This window comes from Diceros bicornis, chromosome 30, assembly GCF_020826845.1.
Source record: "Diceros bicornis minor isolate mBicDic1 chromosome 30, mDicBic1.mat.cur, whole genome shotgun sequence".
NCBI classification, from domain to species: Eukaryota; Metazoa; Chordata; class Mammalia; order Perissodactyla; family Rhinocerotidae; genus Diceros; species Diceros bicornis.
The window spans coordinates 5,358,404-5,378,909 of NC_080769.1; the positions used below are offsets into that span (position 1 = coordinate 5,358,404).

General features: G+C 39.2%; 1 protein-coding gene across 5 annotated transcripts in view; it reads right to left on the reverse strand.

The window, feature by feature from the left end:
* Positions 1-17,588: 17,588 nt before the first annotated feature.
* The window catches only part of LOC131394552 (zinc finger protein 709-like), a 442,972-nt gene continuing 440,054 nt past the window's right edge, over positions 17,589-20,506 (reverse strand). For all 5 annotated transcript variants that reach the window (XM_058525945.1, XM_058525944.1, XM_058525942.1 and 2 more), the window contains one exon: positions 17,589-20,271. In XM_058525945.1, the coding sequence (XP_058381928.1) occupies positions 19,155-20,271 (1,117 nt within the window). In that variant the 3' untranslated portion in view covers positions 17,589-19,154. The remainder of the gene's footprint in view (positions 20,272-20,506) is intronic.

The window sequence follows — 20,506 nt, forward strand, 5'->3', positions numbered from 1 at the left end:
AAAACTGCGTTGCATCGCCAAACGCTTAAGGTATTTCTTTATTTATTTGAACAGATTTATTGAGATGTAAATTACATACTGTACAGTGCACCTCCTTAAAGTGAACATTTTAATGGTGTCCAGTATATTTGTAGTGTAGAGGAGGAAGACAATTCCTTTACCCTCTAGGTCCTTCTGGCTGGTCTAAGAATTAAATTGACATGAGACAGAATAACAGGAGAAAATCAAACAAAGTTTAATAACACGTGTACATGGGAGAAACCCAGGAAAACTGAGCAACTCATCAGAATGGCCAAAGCCACCACCTTAAATACCATCTTCAGCTCAAGACAAAAGAGGATGTTGTGGGTAGCAGTTTGGGTCTTCAAAGGAGAGGAAAGCAATTTACATGGAGATGGAAGTGGAAATGGGTCAACTATAGACAACATGACCTGAGAGACACATTTTACATTACACTACAGTTATCTTATGGTATTAGCTCTTTCCTGGAAGAGGCCCTTCTATTTTAAATTCTTCTAGGCAGTTAGAGGGAAGGTCAAAGTTTCTTTCAGAGTCTTTTGTTCTTAAAAATAATCAAGCCAAAGAGACACATTTTGGGGTGAACAATTCTTATCCCCCATAGTAGAAATGTGAAATCATCACCAAGGTCAATTTTTGAACATTTTTGTCACTTCAAAAAGAAACTCCTCTGCCCTTTAGCTATCGCTCCCAATCTTCTTATCTTCCTCCTCCAATCCCAGCCCTAGACAACCACTCATCTTCTTTCTGTTTCTATAGTTTTCCCTATTCTGTTTTCCTATGAATGAAGTAATTAATATATGGTCTTTGTGATTGACTTTAGTCATTTAACATATTTTGTTGAAGGTACATCCATGTTGGACCATGTATCAATACTTCACTCATTATTATGGCCAAATAATATCCCACGGATAAAACATGTGCTTATCTATTCATCCATTAATAGATATTTGCATTGTTTCCACCCTTTGGCTACTGGAAATAATGTTACTGTAAAATCCATGTACAAGTTTTGTTCCAACATGTTTTTTCATTTTCTTGGGCATATACCTAGGAAAGGAATTGATGGATCATATGGTAATTCTAGGTTTAATTTTTGAGGAACTCTCAGACTGTTTTCCAGAGTGGATGCACCATTTTATATTTGTACCACCCATGTATGAGGGCTGAAATTTCTCCATGTATCCTTGACAAGATTTGATATTATTTCAGTTTTGGATTCTAGCCATCCTGCTGGTTGTGAAGTGGTATCTCATTGAGGTCTTGATTTGCATTTCCTTGATGACTAATGATTTCCAGCATTTTTTCATATGCTCTTGGCTATTTGCATATCTGTCTTGGAGAAATGTGTATGCATGTCCTTTGCCATTTTTAAATTGAGTTATTTGACTTTTTATTGTTAGATTATAGCATGTCTTTATATACTTTTAATACAAGTACACAAAATGCTACTACGGATTTTGGATACTAGCTGGGCAATTCAAAGGCTCTAAAATGGGACCAATGGCACAAATGCTTAAAGGCCACCAACCCTGTCCAAATGGTCACCAATATCCTGACCTCTAGACACCTAGCATCACAGTGTCTTAATTTAAACTTAATGGCTAATAGGTTTATGCAGTTCAACCAGTGTATATACCATCTCTGGTAATACAGGGTGAAATATTAAATTGTTGGGAGCATATAACTAAATTATCCTTAAACCAAGGCTGCCCATGTGCCTCCAACCTTTACTATTTATGGATGGAGACCTCTTATGCCTCAGAGGAGAGCACACCCCAATCGTTTGCAAGGCGCACCACCGAGGGCCCCCAAAATTTATTGAGCATTTATGATATCAGTACATGCTCCTGATGATGTGAGCAAACCTTAATCAGGGCATCCCAAATCTATATGACCCTGTTAGATCCCTTGGCCCCACAATTCCCCTTCTGGGTGGCTACTTGGGAGAGCTATTCCCCTCTGGGCTGGTTCCCTTTACCTGTGACAAGGCTGGAGGTGACAATACCCCAGCCCATGAAGTCGAGGGACACAACTTCATCCCAAATGCTGCCTCCACAACCTCCCACTATAGTAGAGATGAAACCAAGGAAGACATGGCAGCTGATGATGGCGAGCACTCCTTAGGACTTGGTTTCTGTACTAAACGTTGTTTATCTAAATTCCCTGCTGACGACTCCCTTGAGTGGCATTTTGCAGAATTAACCACGTGTTTACCCCAGGCCCCCTTGCTTCCTACAGTGCTTGCTACTTGAGAGAGAGGCGGTGCTCTGCCTGCCAGGCTGCCCTCCTCTTCATCTTTGACCTTTGGGAGGCCAAAGTACATGTTGAGTCTCACAACCTTACACAGGCCGTTTTAAACACTTCACTCAGTTGCTTGCCTTCACCACACCCAATACTGTGGTCCACATTATGTGTCCTACTGGGAGTTAGTGAACTTAATTTCTGTTGGGAGAACTCTTCTCCAGATTCAGATGCTACTGCCACTACAGCATCTCCCCTACACCCTCCAGGACCACAACAGCAAGGTCACCTTCCTGCACCACCCCTAGGGGACCCTGCCCCACCCTCACCACTCAAGGCTCCACAGTCCTTCTGTGCAAGTCCTCCAATAGTATTAATTTTTATATAGTGGCCAGAAATAGAAGTTCATTCTTTGGGCCACCGTAATTGCTAGGTGTTTTATGAGGCTCAACAAAGTCTTCTTCCAAAGTTAGTGGCCCACCCAGCTGATTAATTGACCCTGCCCCACTTGCTCAACAGAAGGCACCCCATGTATCCCCGTGGCTTACCCGACTGCTCTCTATGGTGCTCAACTGCAGCCATGCAGGTCACTTTGCAATTCACTATTTGGCACCTGGCAGGAGCCCCAACATGCCCTTTATACTCCCTCATTTCTACCCAGGACCAACACCACATGGATGAATATGACCTACACCTCCTCCCAAGGAGCACAATCCCCAAGGTCTTGAGCCTCGAGGCCCAGCCATCTGGGGGGAATCCCAACTTACTTTGTCTTCCCTGACCAAGCAGTTGGTGTCCGCTGTGGGTCCAGTGCCCTGGGGCCGTCACACATACGTGGTTCTCCATGTGTGTACTTCTCCCTCCCTCGATCTCCCAAACATTTGCCCCCTTGATGGCACCTGGGGAGTCCTGTCTGCTCATACCAATTTATTTTAGTCTCCCTGGGACTTCCCTGACAAATCACCAAACACGACCTCCAATCCTTCTCTTTTTCTGTGCCCTCACTTCAAAAGCATGTGGTGTTCATCATTGTCATTTTGGGAGTAGGTCTGCTACTATCCCTCACCCAGATGGGGCTAGGTGCAGCCACACTGGGCTCACAACAGCACATTACTAAGGCAAACACCACCCTGTCAGCCACCTGGCTGAATGCACTGGGATATTATACCAACGCCGGGTCTTAAGGCAAGAACAGGATTCTTTAGCGCAGATGGTTTTGCATAACCGTTACCTTTAGATTACTTATTGGCCAAGGAAGCAGGGGTATGCACTATAAAACTCACCACCTGCTGCATGTATCATAATAATTCTGGACAAATTCAGACTAATTTACAAAAGATGGCCTAACACATTCAAGGAGTCCTTAATCTCACCCACATTTTTCATTCCCCTAATGTCACATTGCCTATAATTGACCTATTTCCATTTCCATCTCCATGTAAATTGCTTTCCTCCCCTTTGAAGATCCAAACGACTACCCACCCCAACATCCTCCTTTGTCTTTAGCTGAAGATGGTATTAAGGTGGTGGCTTTGGCCATTCTGATGAGTTGCTCAGTTTTCCTGGGTTTCTCCCATGTATACATGTTATTAAACTTTGATTTTCTCGTGTTATTCTGTCTCATGTCAATTTAATTCTTAGACCAGCCAGAAGGACCTAGAGGGTAGAGGAATTGTCTTCCTCCCCTACACTACAAATATACTGGAAACCATTACAATGTTCACTTTAAGGAGGTGCACTGTACAGTATGTAATTTACATCTCAATAAATCTGTTCAAATAAAAAAAGAAATGCCTTAAGAGTCTTGCAATGCAAAACAGTTTTGCAATCCAGGCTCTTAGGCATATGAGTTTCTAGGTTAATCAAAACATCCATGGGCCAGCCCCGTGGCTTAGTGGTTAAGTGCTCGAGCTCCGCTGCTGGCGGCCCAGGTTCGGATCCCGGGCGTGCACCGAGGCACCGCTTCTCTGGCCATGCTGAGGCCGTGTCCCACATACAGCAACTAGAAGGATGTGCAGCTATGACATACAACTATCTACTGGGGCTTTGGGGGAAAAATAAAAAAAAAAATAAAATTAAATTAAATTAAAAAAAAAAAAAAAAAAAATCCATCACCTCACAATGTTATCGTGTGTGTGCATCTGTGTGTGTGTGTGTCTGTGTGGTGAAAATGCTTAAGATCCACTCTCTTAACAAATTGCAATTATACAATAGAGTATATGTGTAACAAATCATCATATTGTAATTTTTAAATCAATTTTATTAGTTAATTATACCTCAATAAAGCTGGAGGGGGAAAATAGTTTCCAAGTGCATCCCAAATTTACACAATGATTTATTGTTTTTCTTATATCTGTGAAAACAGGAATTCAATTATCTTAGGGATATTATAACAGTTTACTTTTCTAAGTTTTCTAGGCATAAGGGAAAAAACTGATATAAAATAAATTTCCCTCCAGTGTAAAATATACACGTGAGAATTAATGCACACCTCATAGCCTGTAGTTGGTCTGAGAAGAGTCCCTGTGCCCAGCTAGGACTATGGGGTTCAAATTTCCCACCAGTCAAGTGCCCCAGGATTCTTTATCCTAAGAACCAAAGGAATGGGGGAGGGGAAGGATGGGTGGAAGGCTGAATGCTGGCAAGGATTAAAGATCAAAATGGAGCCAGACTCTTTATTAAAGATGGTGATTACATTCTGAAAAAGAAGCGGCAAGGGCAGACATCCTTCTTCAGCTCCCTACCTTCAGGGGAAAGCATCCAGTCTTTCGCCATTAAATATCATATTAGCTGTGGGTTTTTCATAGATGCTCATTATAAAGTAAGGAAATTCCCTTCTACTCCTGATATGCCAAGTGTTTTAATCATGAAAGGGTACTGATTTTGTCAATTGTTTTACTTGAGTCTATTGAAATGACTTGACATTTTTTATTTTTACTTTATTCATATCCTTTATTACATTAGTAGATTTGGGGATGTGAACCCAAACTTTCATCTGTGGAATAAACCCAGTTGGTCATGGTGAATACTTCTTTTTATGTGTTGCTGAATTCGGCTTGCTAGTATTTCTTGAGGTTTTCTTTGTATTCATATTCACAAAAGAAATAGGTGTGTAGTTTTTTTGGCAATACACTTGGTTTTGGTATCAAAGTAGTACTGGCTTCACAAAATGAGTGTGGAGTGTAGTCTCCATTCTGTTTAGAAGATTATGTGAAGAATCTGTAATAAACCTTCTTTGAGTGTTCTGGAGTTTTCTGAGTTGAAGTCATCTGGGCCTAGGCTTACTTAGAGGGTTTTTCATTTACTGATTTAACTACCTCACTTATTATAGTTCTATTCAGATTTTCTATTTATTCTTGAGTTAGTTGCAGTACCTTGTGTCTTTTGAGGAATTTATCCATTTCATCTGAGTTACCCCATTTGTTGCCACACAATTGTTCATTGAATTCCTTTATAATCCTTTTTATTTCTGTAATGTCAGTAGTAATATCCCCCTTTTTTCCTGATTGTATTAATTTTAATCTTCCTTCTTTTTCTCTAGGTCAATCTAGGTGAAGACTTGTTGGTTTTGTTAATCTTTCCATAAAACCCATTTTTGGTTTCATTGATTTTCTCTGTGGTTTTTCTTTTCCTCACTCTTAATTTCTGCTCTACTCATCATATACCTTTCTCTTTGCTATGGGTTTGGTACCTCATCTTTTCAGTTCTGCTTAGGTGAAATGTTAGGTTATTGATTTGATTCTTTGCTAGTGTAGGCATTGATGGCTATAAATCGTTTTCTATGCTGTGTTTGAGATGCAGCCCATAAAATTTGATCCTTTCAACATGATATAATGTTTCCTCAATATCTCTAATGATATTTTTTGTTTTCAAGTCTATTTGGCCAGATATTTGTATTTTGTGCACCTACCATGTGGTCACTGTTTACAGATGTGTCTTTCCCATGATTTTACTCTCAATCTATTTGTATTTTTGAATTTAGAGTGTGCTTCCTGTACATAGCAAATATTTAGATCATGATTTTGTTTATTCTTTTAATCTGAAGTGACCATCTCTTCTATATGGAGAATGTAATCCATTCACATTTAGTACTATTGACATACTTAAAATTACCTCTGCCATTTTACTTTTTTTCCTACAATTCTCATGTTCTTTTCAGTTTCTCTATTCCTCCTTTATAGCCTTCTATTGCATTAAGTGACTATTTTATAATGCAGCATTTTAATTTTTCAATAAGTTTTTCACTTTATTTTTGAAGTTTTTTTTTAGGGGTTGCTCTACTGTTTAACACATACCTCTTAATTTATAAGAATGAGCTTCAGATTTATACAACCTTGATTCCAATGATACATGGAAATATTACTTATACAGAGCTCTATTCCCTTTTGTCATTTTTGTGGAATTATTGTTATGAAGATTACATCTATTAATGATATAACTCAATAATATATTGTTACACTTATTTCTTTACCATCTGTAGTCATTTCCTTTGCTCAATACAGCTTTGCTCCCACCATGTCATTGCTGCCTTTAATGGCAAACATATTACATTTCTATATATTATAGTCCCAACAGCACTTTACATACATAGTATTTTACACAATTCCCTTGATATCAGGTAAGAGAAGAAAGGAGAAAATAGGTACTGATTCTGTCTTTCATATGTACATATTACTTATACTATTGATATGAATTACCACCTGGGGTCACTTGCTTTCAGCCTGAAGAACTCCTCAAATAATTCTTTTATTTTCTTTTGCAGGGAAAGATTTGCCCTGAACTAACATCTGTTGCCAATCTTCCTCTTTTTTTTCCTCCCCCAAACCCCAGTACATAGCTGTATATCCTAATTGTAAGTCATTCTAGTTCTTCTATGTGAGCCACCACCACAGCATGGCAACTGACAGAGGGGTGGTGTGGTTCTGACTGGGAAGTGAACCCAGGCCACTGAAGCAGTGAGCACTGAACTTTAACCACTAGACCATCAGAGCTGGCTCTCCTCAGTAATTCTTGCATGGCAGTTGGCTATCAGTTTTGTTTATCTGGGAAAGTCTTTATTTCACCTTCATTTTTTTTTTTCTTTGTTTGTTTATTGTGGTAACATTGGTTTATAACATTACATAAATTTCAGGTGTAAATCATTATACTGCTATTTCTGCATAGATTACATTATGTTCTCCTGTTCACCACCAAAATACTAATTACAATCCATCACCACACATGTGCCTAATTATCCCTTTCACCCTCCTCCCTCCCCTCTTCCCCTCTGGTAACCACCAGTCCAATCTCTGTCTCTATGTGTTTGTTGTTATTCACCTTCATTTTTCACAAGGTCATTTTGGTGAATACAGGACTGTGGGTTGACAGGTTTTTTTCTTTGTGCACTTGGAATATGTTATCCCTCTACCTTCTGAGCTCCCTTTTTTCTGCTGAGATGTCAGCTGTTAATTTTCCTACGGTTACCTTTTAAGAGTTCTGTCATTTTTTCAACTGCCGTTTTTTCCCAGTGTGTAGTTCCTACTTTCCTGTATCCTTGCATGTCTTGTAATTTTGTTGCAAATCAGACATTTTAGGTAATACATTGTAGTAACTCCAGGTACTGGTCCCCTTCCTTCTGGGAGTTTTTACTGTAATTGGCTTATTTATTTCTTCAGTGACTGGCTGGATTTAAGTCTGTGTCCTCCACGCAGAGTGAAATCTCTTACATAGCTCCTAGAATTGGACATAGCTTTGGGAAAGCCTACTCTCCTGGGACAGTGATATTGGGAGGGCTCTCTTTCTCTTTCATGAGCCACAGCCAGTGGTTAGACTCCATTAATTGCTGTCTGACTGCTCTATTGTTTTCACCAATGTCCTGGGGACATAACTCACTCTACCAAATACTCCAGCGAAATTCTGGCTCCATTGTAGAAATACTTCCAGAAGTCACTGTTTGATATTTGTTCTAAGCCTCACAAGCCTCCTCTCAGGAGTCTAATTCCCTGTTTTATTTCTAGAAAAATAGTCTGCCTACAGTCTAGGCTGTATTTTCATTAAATATATGAATCTACTCCTAATTGCCTTTCACCTCCTTCACCACTCTCTTGAGAGTGTCCTTTGACTTGAACTTCTCAGGATCTTGGGCGAACTAAGTTAACTCTTTGGAAAGTGATTAAGGGCTTTGTGTTCTATGGCTCACTTCACCCCCATGTTCAGGCAAAATCTCTACGCCAGGACCATGGAGCTGTTTTGGGGAAAATGGGAAGCCTCTCTCTGAGTGACAGTCCCATTTTAAGAGCTGAGGCTTGGTGCAGTAATGAGACAGCAGCCACAGGTCCTCTCAATTGTATCTCCTGGCCCCTCACAAGTGACTTATGTTACACTCACCTTATGAGACGGAACAAGGGTGATCAGCTCCCGAGTACTGTCAGCACACCACTCCAAGGCATCACCTCAGTTCCATGTGGAGAGACTGAAACAGTGGAGTCCCCACTTTTTTTTTTTTTAAATATTTATTTTGAATAATTTTATGTAAACTTTATTTTTTTTCCCCCCCAAAGCCCCAGTAGATAGTTGTATGTCATAGCTTCACGTCCTTCTAGTTGCTGTATGTGGGACGCGGCCTCAGCATGGCAGGAGAGGCGGTGCGTCAGTGCACGCCCGGGATCCGAACCCGGGCCGCCAGCAGTGGAGCGCGCGCACTTAACTGCTAAGCCACAGGGTCGGCCCAAGGAGTCCCCACTTTTCAAGCACACTCTCCCAGCACTTATTTACCCTCAGCAACAGGTAGCTGGGCACAAGGTTTGAAATGTTGATGTCCTGTTCTTCTCAGGAAGATACCCTTGTTAGTGGGAGCTGGGGTGAAGGGTGCCCTGTGTTCTACACTGCAGTGGTCTAGAGTGGGGTCTTCACCACTGTGAGCTGGGAGGAGCTAGGGAGTCAGTGCTCTTGGTTCCAATACCACAGACTCATGTTTCTTACAAAACTTCATACATCTTTTTGAATAAATGTTCACTATATCCTGTTTACCTTTAGGACCATTTCCAGTGGCTTTAAATATTTATTAAAATAATTTTCACCAGTTTTAGTGGGGAGTTGGTTAGCAGAGCTCCTCTCACTGTTATGTCACCCTAATACATTTAGTATGAAGCCCATTCCACTAGAAACTCAGTTTGAAATAGGATGGAAGAAGCTCTAATATCACTTGTCATTTCATATGTGAATAAAGCAGAAAATTTATTTTTTATGGTTTGCAAAAAGGTATTGAACACTTCATAAAAATTACTGTTAGCGAATTACACAAATAAAATGGCTTCCCATTTAAAATGATTCATTCACTCCATTTATAAAATATTAAAAATAAAATATGATGTCAGGGTTCACCAAGGAAATAGAGTGAACATGATGTGTCTATGTGTGTGTGTGTGTGTTTATACATATTATTTTTTCTTTCCTTTTCTGTTTTAAGGAAGTAAGTCATGTGAATATAAGGACTTCATTAAGTGAAAAATCTGTAGTCTCAATGAGCAAGCTGGGAACCCAGAGGAAGAATTGTAATTCAAGTACAAGTGCAGTTTACTGGCAGAATTCCTTCTTGTTCAGGGAAGATCAATCTGTGTTTTATTAAGAACTAGAATTGATTGAATGTGGCACATCCACATTGAGGGGGGTCTGATTTACTCAAACTGAACCCATTGAAAGAATAATCTCTTGACCAAAAACCCCTGCACAGAAACATCCAGTAAAATATTTGAACATCTGGGCACTATGTTTGAGCCAAGTTGACACAAAACTATGGGCTTGTAGTTTTCTTTTCTTCTACTGTCTTTGTCTGGCTTTGATATCAGAGAGATGCTGGCCTCATAGAATGAGTTTGGAAGTAATTCTTCTACTTCTAGTTTTTGGAAGAGTTTAACAAAGATGGGTATTAATTCTTTGAATGTGTTATTTGACACTGGTGTTCAGGCTTCCTAATTTTTAATCGTTTCTTGGTAGGTTGCATGTTTCTAGGAATTTATCCACTTCTAAGTTATCCAACTTTGCATATAAATGTTCATAATACTCCCTTCTGATCCTCTTTATTTTGAAGCATCCATTGTAATATGTCTTCCTTCATTGCTGATTTTAGGTACTTGAGTATTCTCTCTTCTTTTCATTGCTAGTCTAGCTAAGGGTTTGTTGATTTTATTTTTTCAAAAAATTGAAACTGTTTTTCTATTCTCTATTCATTTCTGGTCTAGATTATTCCCTAATTTTAGCTAACTTTGGGCTTACTTTGTTGTTCCTTTCCTATTTCTTTAATGTGTAAATTTAGGTTGTTAATTTGATATCTTTTAATACAGGTGTTTTTTACTACAAACTTCCCTTTTACCACTCCTTATGCTGCATCCCACAAGTTTTCTTAGGCTGTTTTTCATATTCGTTTGTCTCGAGATATTAAATTTCCTTTTCCTTGCTTCACTGGCACATATACTAAATTCCCTTTTGATTTTGTCCTTCACACAATGATTTGTCCAAGAGTGTGTTATTTAATTTCCACATATTTGTGAATTTTCACAATAAGATTTGAGATAAACAACGGTTTAGAGTGAGGTGTTATGATTTCTTGAATAGGTGTCAGACTATGTTTAATGTTTGCTGCAGCTGGAGGTGTCAGGGGCTTCATAGTCTGTAGTGTCCTTGTATTTATCTCCCTGGTGTGTTTGGGTTTCCCTAGAAACTCATTCTTAAGTAGAGTCTGTGTCTTGCAGGTGTCTGTTTTAATCCAGGGACCCTCCTGATACGGAGTCAGGTATTTGAAAGGGAAAATATACTCTTCTGTTATGATGAAACCTGCAATGCTTGGTGGTAAAGAATCCCTGGACTATGAACTTCAGAACAGGTTCTTAGCTCTTACATTTCCTCCACTTTAGTCAGAGAGGAACCTGAAGTGACTGCAGGTGTCTGTCTGCACTTTGCCCAACAGATAAGACTTTGGTGCATTAACTTCCTTTGAGGGATGGTCTGCTTTATAGAAAACAGAATGCTTTCTGTGTATATCAAAATGTTTTCCCTCATTTATTGCATGAAACAGGAGGCAATTTATTCTTCTCCTCGCTATTAGAACCAGATTGGGCTGCTGAAGAAAACATTCATGAATTTTGGGAGGACCCTGAGAGTTTCTTGGCTCCCCCAGACTTTTTAACTCTCAAGATAGTCCATACTGTGTTTCAAACAAGTCATCTATCACAGTTTGCGTGTTCTTGGAGAGTGGCTGGCTCCAGTCATTTATCCTCCTGGTACATGGTAATTCTCTATATTTCCTGTCTCTCATTTTGAGGCCATTGTTTACCATGTAACCTCAAATCACTCCTAGATCTAAGAAGCGGGTGTTCCTTTTCAGAGTGTTTAGTGCTATTCTTGTGAAAATGAGAGTGATCACTCAGAGCTCTTTACATATCAGAACGGAAACCATCCATTCATATCTGTTTCTTGTATTTTTCTTTGTGAGAATTTACCATTTTGTAATTGATTCTACTGCTAGAGCCACGTGGATGGTTTCCGAGTTTTTCTTTGGTGACCAGTGCATCTAAAAACATTATCATACAGGGATCTCTGCATTTGGATTTCTTTTCCTCATTTTATAAAAATTTCCTACACTGAATACCTGTGCATCATCCAAAAGATTTTTGATGGGTTACATTCTGTTGTATCATTGCCCTTTGGGGGACAGGATTGACACCTTACCTAAAATGGGATTGGATGGCTAGAATGATGTTGCCACATGCATCAAGTGAATAGAAATATGTTTATTACTCACAGGTCCTTTCTAAAGAGAGTAGGGCAAGGGTAAGCAGGTTGAGTTGGCTTGTGCAGAGGACAACGGGTTGTCCCTTTAAGGAGTGTTGGGTAGAGGTTTTAAATTTTGACCCTCCTATCCACTGACACAAAGAAAAGGGACATGTAAACCTTCTTAACTTGTTTACCATTTTGCCCAGGCAGGGTGGGCAGGTATCTAAAGCTGATTGAGAGTCAAAATACCAAAGATGAGGTCAGTGTCTTTATTAAAGTTCACTCCTGAGGTTTGTTGACTGAGTAGTGACACATCTCATTTAATTTTATTTGAATATTAATTTAAAAGTTTTCCTTCAAAAATACAAGGAATGTAACTAAAATTACAAAGCTTTAAAAAAAATTTGAATCTAATCATTCCAAAGTGTTGGAGAGATCCAGGAAAGTGTGTCAGTGTGGTTCCAGAACTCTGTTCAAATATTTTAGTAATGCTACTGTTTAGTTTGTTGTGTTATTGGTGGCACCTTACCAGTGCAGCCTGCCCACATGCAGCAAGCAGGGCTTTTAGGGAAACAGAACTCTCCCTGGCTGGTTAATAAATAGTCCAAACACAAGTGCTCATCAGCTACCATAGCTGCCAGGGAGTTTTCCTTCAGGAAAAATATCTCAAACATTAACTGTCCGCTACATGCATTTGGAGTGTTTTGGACATTTCTTCATTGGCATTAAGGATGTGTTTGTTGAATGACTTCCTGTGTGTCCAGGTCAGGACCAGTGGCTCCCATGACAACGAGCATGTGAATGCAAATGGTAGGAAAATAGTACACTTGTCTTTGATGTGCTAGAAGGGTTTTTAGGGAGCATGACCAAAATGAAATATTGACACACAGGGTAAACAGACTATGGTGATGTTAGGAGGAAGACCCAGGAGTGGGATATAGGAGTGATGGCCAGGGTGCACTATTACAGTAAACCGAAGACCTGTAGGAGTGCTCATTCTGACAGGAATGTCCAGTATAGAAAGACTCTACTTATAAGGTGCCTGTAAGCCTGATGATCAGGACAAAGTAATAGGCCCTAAAGACTGGGGATTGTATCTAACTAACGACTCCAACAGCAGGAAGACCTATTCAGAAAAAAGGAAGGTTTGTCTAAGTCAGCCATTAGGCCAACCTATCAGGTGGTAGCCTGGGTTTGTAAGAGAGGTACAAGTTCCATTGAATAACTTTTTCAAGAGCCCAGTGTTCTGTATTTTGATAAATGAGCTGATATTATCAATAATAGAGTACCTTGGTGAGTCCTTGCATTTTGGTTTCAGGAGGTGATGTATGATAGCATGAGTAAGTTTTCTATATAAGTTTCTACCATGGTCTGAGCATAGCAAGTGCCCCAACAGAGGCAGGGAGAGGCCCTACAATGTCTCTTCACCATCAGCTGTAGGGACCCCTTCCTCAGCATGGATGGTATGTCCTTCAATTGTATTACCAGTGCCCTGTTTCACTTTAGCTGCTTTGGTCAGTCACTAAGGTAGCCACGGCAGAGGAGCGAAGTCTCTTGAATTTTGCCTAAACCTTTGGGTTGATGGCCTCTAAATGGTTTCATATCATGTAGGATCATAGGGCCAAGGTTAATACCATCAGGTCTGAGGTGTCAGTATGTGTCTCAGAAATGTGCATCAATTTATCACCTTGAGCAATGACTTGAGCTTCTGCAGAGTAAGGTTTAATATGTGCAGAGTAAGGAGTGGTTTGTGCTTGAGTATTGTGAGAGAAGATATTCCCAGAGTCCTTTATGCCATAGGGGCCACCTTAGATGAGAGGTTGTTGTTAGTGATGGAACGAGACAGCTAGATCATTGGCAATGGGCAAAAGATCTGTAAAACTGTGCACAAAAAATCAATTCTTAGAGAATTTTCTGTTGCTAGCATGATTGTCTGGAGTTTAACTAATGGATCACATGCCTTGGTCCAACCTTTGATCCAGGATGGCCTGTTTAATCTAGGAAAAGAATGCAGCATCTCTGCACTGGACTCCCTCAGGTGTGGTGGCAGCACACTGTCTATAAAGTATATGACTCCCAGAGTGGCCACTGTGCCTGAAAAGGAAGTGACCTCCTCCATATGGATTATGCCAATCAGAGAAGAGGGGAACACACTTCCTTCTCTAAGTAGGATGTGCCAGAAGCACCATCTTTGGCTCTATCCTGTAGGTGCCCTATCTCTTCAACGAGGAGGCCTCTGATTAGCAAGCCTGAGGAGTCCTGCATTCATGAACCAAGGCAAAATGAGAAGTTTCCCGTGGAAGACCATCAACTCAGGTCCTGGGAGGGCCTCCATTTACAAAAGACTCTGTCTGTTGCCATCAGTGGCTTCTCTAATTGTGTGCAGCACTGGATGAGAATAATTTCAGTACAAAATGGCTTGGGCAACTTTGTCCACTCTGAGAGGTTTAGAGACTCTCGTATGCATAATGCGAGGCTGCTAAAACCTTTAGGGTAAAGGGGTGTTTGAAAGGAGATGCTAATGGAGGACTATTATTTAAAAAAAAATTCTAGAGCCATATGTTTCTGAATTCAAAGTCAGCCAATTTCTAAGTGTTGCATGAATAAGTAAGCAAGCAGATCTGATAAATATGGGATGTTGTGGTAACTGTGGCTGACAGACTGTGCCCATGACATGGGTTCCACCACTGCTTCTGGCCCCCCCTCAGCTCATAGCCCCCTCCTGTTGCCTCGGAAAAATTTTGCAGAGTGGGACATGTGTGGATTTCTAAAGATGTTTCCAACTAAGCAGGCACAGAGTAGGCTTGAGTAGGGAAATGAACAGCTGGAAATGGTCTATGTATAGCAATAAATGAGGAAGTCCCTAGGCAGATCCCACTTGGGATACACTTTTATGTTTTAGAACCACAGTATTTCTAAATACTTGTACACAGACAGAACATGACTTAAACTCAAAGACAGATTCTGGGAGCCCTTTCACTTCACTCCTAGTTATGAGGATGAGATGAGAGCAGGTGCAACCCTGGAGGGTGTTTTTTCAATTAAGACAGGGTTGCAAGAAAGATGTGTTGAGGACTGAGTCCTTCTTGTCTGGTCCTTTAATTCTTCCTAAGAAGGATGCCACAGTTGTGGAAAGAAGAGTTGAACACAAAAAATCAAGGTTCGGGAAAGCTTAACCTTCTTCTAGCATACGAAATCAATTATATTATTCATTTTCTATTAATATACATATAACACATATATAAACATATATAAAATATTTTAAGTTTTCTCAAATATATAGAAATACTGCCATCAAAAGATGAAAAACAGGGGCTGGCCCGGTGGCATAGTGGGTAAGTGTGCACACTCTGCTGCTGGCAGCCCGGGTTTGGATCCCGGGCGTGCACCGAGGCACTGCTTGTGAGGCCATGCTGTGGCAGTGTCCCACATAAAGTGGAGGAAGATGGGCACGGATGTTAGCTCAAGGCCAGTCTTCCTCAGCAAAGAGGAGGATTGGCATGGATGTTAGCTCAGGGCTGATATTCCTCACACACACAAAAAAAGATGAAAAACATACCAACACTCCAAAAGAATACTCCTGTGGTGCCCATTTGAATGAAACCCATCCAATATGGAAGTTAACACTGAAAAAAAGGAAAACATTCCATTTCCTTTGCTCTTTTAAATCTCAAAGCTGTTACTCCTGTTTCCCACTTTTCCACACCATGAGCTGGATGTCTAAGCATATGGAAATGAAACCTGAGAACAGCTAAATGGGTGATGGGGCCTTGTGGGTCATCAACACAAGAGACTTCCCAGCCACTCTTGTGATGAAAAGACGTTGAAAATTTCCCATTTCTTCTTTTATACTCAATTAGGATATTACTCAAAATGATACCCGCTCCCTGCAGCTCACCTCAATTATTCCTTGGATGACTGCCTCTAAACACCCACAGCTCTTTTTGGTGTTTCCACAGGGAGATCACAGTAGACTCACATAGATATCACTCTACTCCTGGAATACACTCAGGATGAGCTGGAACAGTGCAAAGGAATGCAACTGTTTCTCTAAATGAGAGGAACCCCATGGTTAATGGGGTATATGTTGCACACTCAGTCTGTACAGCAGCAACGTGGAAATGTCAAAGACCATAACATTTTTAATATTTAAAGCTAAAATTAAAATCCTCTCAAATGACATTAAAAACAAAAAGACACCACAAATATCTGCGGCTTAAATCAATAGAAGTCTTGAGTCCCAGATAACAATGACATCCTCACTCACTCCTACCCCATAGAAAAGACAGGTACACACCTCAGCCTCCCTATTAGCTCAATGTTGTATTTTGCTTTTCTTCAAAGCCCTTATCTCTATCTTATAAACAACATGTAGTATTTGTTAATCATCTTTCTTTTCCTACAAACATACAAGCATCAGGACTGCAAGGACTTGTTTCATGTCACTATATCCAAATCCTACTGTACCTTATTTCCGCTAAATTGGGTACGTTGACTCTGTATTGCATGGCATGGGAGGGATGTTGAAACAGTAGCATCAAGGGTATAGTCTCCAAGAAAGAAAGGCTTGACTGGCATAGTGGTCCTGTCTCTCTGCCTTGCTCCGTTTGTATTGTCTCACAATTTACCTAAGCTCACAGGCCTCAGTTGAGTCATAGAGGAGATATTAAAAACATTATGTAGTATACTAAGAAGTGAACTGATGTATTTTAACTGAGATACTTTATGGCAAACTGTGTCTAATATGTAGTAGGAAATACATCAGTGTTTTGATAAGTAGAAAAGGTGAAATCTGTTCCAGAGGACTGGGAGCTGCCTGCAGTCACTGTGACACCAAGTCTCATCCTGCTGAAGAGAAAATATAACACACCTTCATCAAAGGTACACAGTTACCAAGGCAAAACTAAAATTATTTAGTAACCATCCCAGTAAAAATGGTAAAAGATAAAACTCCAAATGATAAAAATGACTAAGTTTCTCTGCTTCTTACTAAAATGACTAGAACTCTTACAAATTAACTTTAGCTCCACTTCATTGTTTTTGCCTTTTAGAAAACAATGATTACGTTTACCAAAAAAGAGTTTACCGAAAATAGCATTGTTTGCCTCCTCACATCATTCAATACAGAAAATGACCTGCTTCCTTGAATAGCAATCTAATCAATAAAGACATGCCAAAATCTTGTAAGAAGTCCTTCTGAGCACCCTGTCACTGTTACACCTCACAGTCCTTTATGGTCTGTGGTCATTCTTACTAGAATTCATTACACCTCTCTCTTTGACTAGAGGTGCAATCCTCCAGGTCACTGGCAAGAGGGCAATGAAAAAACCATGATTGTTATGTTTTGGGTTAAGAATGAATGAGAAATTAGTTTCATGACAAAAATTATAAGTACAAAAGAATAAAAAATAGTTTTCCTGAGGAAAAAAACACCTGTATTTGTATGCACATGATAAAATTGACTCATAATGTATGATTAAATGAAGAACATTGCAATGTATATCTGAAAATCCATAATTAAAATGGATTTTAGTATACTCTTTGACAAAATGAAAAAAATAATATTTATTAGCTAGCATACGATGGATTGGAACAGCTGATAAAATATATCAATGAAACAACTACAGAAGCATTCCTTTCACAAGGAAATGCACATAGTTTTAATGACATACAATCAAACATTATTGAAAACATATTGAGGGAATACATTCAGCTACAAGTAACAGGAAACACACACAGTCTTCCTGACATGAGAAAGGTGATTGTTCTCACGTGGAAGAACTGGGTCAAGGCAGCCACTGCACAATGCAGCAGAGAAACAAACTCCCAGGTCCTTCTTTTTATGCCCCATTGTAGATGTCATGGTGAATCAGGAAACAGGCTCACTAGCACTATTAACAGCATAAAGTGCTTCCCATTCAAATTAGGCCTTATATAGATATTATCTAGAGAAAAGGGGAATCAGAGAATACTCCCAAACACTAGAGTCTGAATTAGCTTCCTAGTGGACACAAGAGGCCTTACAGAAAAATCTTAACTCTCACGGATCTTTTATGTGAAACTTGTGAAAACATCACTGGAAAATACCCCTGCAAGAAAATGGAAATCAAACAGTTATTGGTGGTTTTCAAGATGCTCTTGACTAGAAGGACAAAGAACCAGCCCAGAAAATGGCATGGAAGATGGTGTCCTCAAAGCTACTATGTAACTGTCTCTCTCTTTCTATGGTGGCTTCAAAATCTGCCTAATACCTTCTTTGCTTCTGCCTTCCAAATCTCATGCAGGTGAGGCTATTGGTGAATTCCAACATGGAACCATAAAGGGGGTGGATTCTTAAAGATCTAGTTCTTAACATTACCTTCATTGACATAACACAATACAGGGTGACATGTCCAGCTCTCGATTTAGTTGCCCTATCACAGGCCCATACTTAATTCAAAGTCAATTCACCAAATATCAGTCAGAAGGAAGGACAAAGAGCAAAGCCCCAAGTATGAATTCACAGGAAATTATACTCCTTGATAAACTTGGCATACACAAAAATTTATTCCAACTGTTTAATACTATAGAAAATAAAAACAGGCTCCTCTACCCACCACCCCAAAAAAGGAGCTTTCTCTAAGAAAGGTACAATATACACATTGGATTAGGCCTATCCAGGATCTGCAATACAAGGCCAATAAGGAAATCCCAACAAATACAAACTATAATTTTTCAATGGTCTCTTAACACAGAACTATTAAAACATTATAAAAAATTAAAGAGAAAATATTATTAACTGATTCAAGAAAAAAGCACTTCCTACTAATCTTTATGTACTATTGACAAAGGATGACTTGCAGAATTATCTCACCTCAATATTCCTTTCTGAAAGTAATTAATAGAAATCCACAATTCAAAGTTGCACTTTAAGAAAAAGGCTTGGTAAGCAAAATATATTCACAACTTTTATAACAACTCTTTCATGTTGAAGGTTTTCTAGAACATTATATACAAATTAATTTCCATCAAACTTTCTCATGTAATTTATATTTATATTTCTTTTTGGTGAGAGTTTTACATAGAAGGATCTAGGCCAATTGAAATCTTTTGCACACTGTTTACATTCAAGAGGTTTTTATCAAGTCAGTCCTTTCATGCCTTTAGAAAGAACTAGGATAATAAAAGTCTTTCAAACATTCTTTACATTTACATAGTTTTTCTTCTGGTGTGCATTTCCCACATCCTTGAAAGTTTTCATGAGAAATAAAGTCTTTCCCACTTTCCTTGCATTCATACGGTTTCTCTCCACTGTGACTTCTTTCATGTTTTCGAAGCGATCTGTGAGAAATGAATGCTTTCCCACATTCCTTACATTCATAGGGTTTTTCTCCAGTATGAATTCGTTCATGTATTTGAAGAGAAGTGGAAGAAGTAAATGCTTTACTACATTTTTTACATTCATAGGGTTTCTCTCCAGTGTGAGTTCTTTCATGTACATGAACATTATTAGAAAACCTGAAGGCTTTACCACATATTTTACATTCAAAAGGTTTCTCTCCAGTATGAATTCTTTCATGTTTTCGAAGATCACTGAGAGTAATGAATGCTTTACTGCATCTTTTACATTCATATGTCTTCTCTCCAGTATGAGTTCTTTCATGTTCATGAACATTATTGGAAAACCTGAAGGCTTTACCACATATTTTACATTCAAAGGGCTTCTCTCCAGTATGAATTCTTTCATGTACTCGAAGATAACTGGGAGTAATGAATGCTTTATTGCATTTTTTACATTCATAAGGTTTCTCTCTAGTATGAGTTCTTTCATGTATTTGAAGAGAACTGGGAAAAGTGAAGGCTTTCCCACATTCCTTACATTCAAAAGGTTTCTCTCCAGTGTGACTTCTTTCATGTTTTCGAAGAGAACTAGAATAAGTGAATGCTTTACTGCATTTTTTACATTCATAGGGTTTCTCACCAGTATGAGTCCTTTCATGCATTCGAAGAGAACTGGGAAATGTGAAGTCTTTCCCACATTCCATACATTTATATGGCTTCTCTCCATATTTTTGATAGTCATATGTTTTGTGTTCAGTGTGACATAGAACAGGCCTATTAAGGGATGAATGATGCACGAAGACTTTTCCACATGCACTGCATTTGCATGGTTTAACTCCTGTAGTTTTCTTCTTGAGATTGAGATTTGGAATAAGGCTGAAATTTTCTCCACATTGACTACCCTCTTCAATTACACAGAGCCTCTCTACCATATGATTTCTATATAAAATGAGACGCACATTATTAATGATTTATTAATGATTTTATATTTGTTATATTTATTGTGATTTATAGGAAAAGCTTAGGTTCTCTGCCTTGTCTGAATTCTCAGTGATTGAATATACTGAATGCTCTGCAAGAGGACTTCACCCCTGCTATTATCCAAACAGTGATATTCATATATAGGGTTAATTAATATTGTTTCCAAGTGAACTATTTTGCAAAAACTGAACCC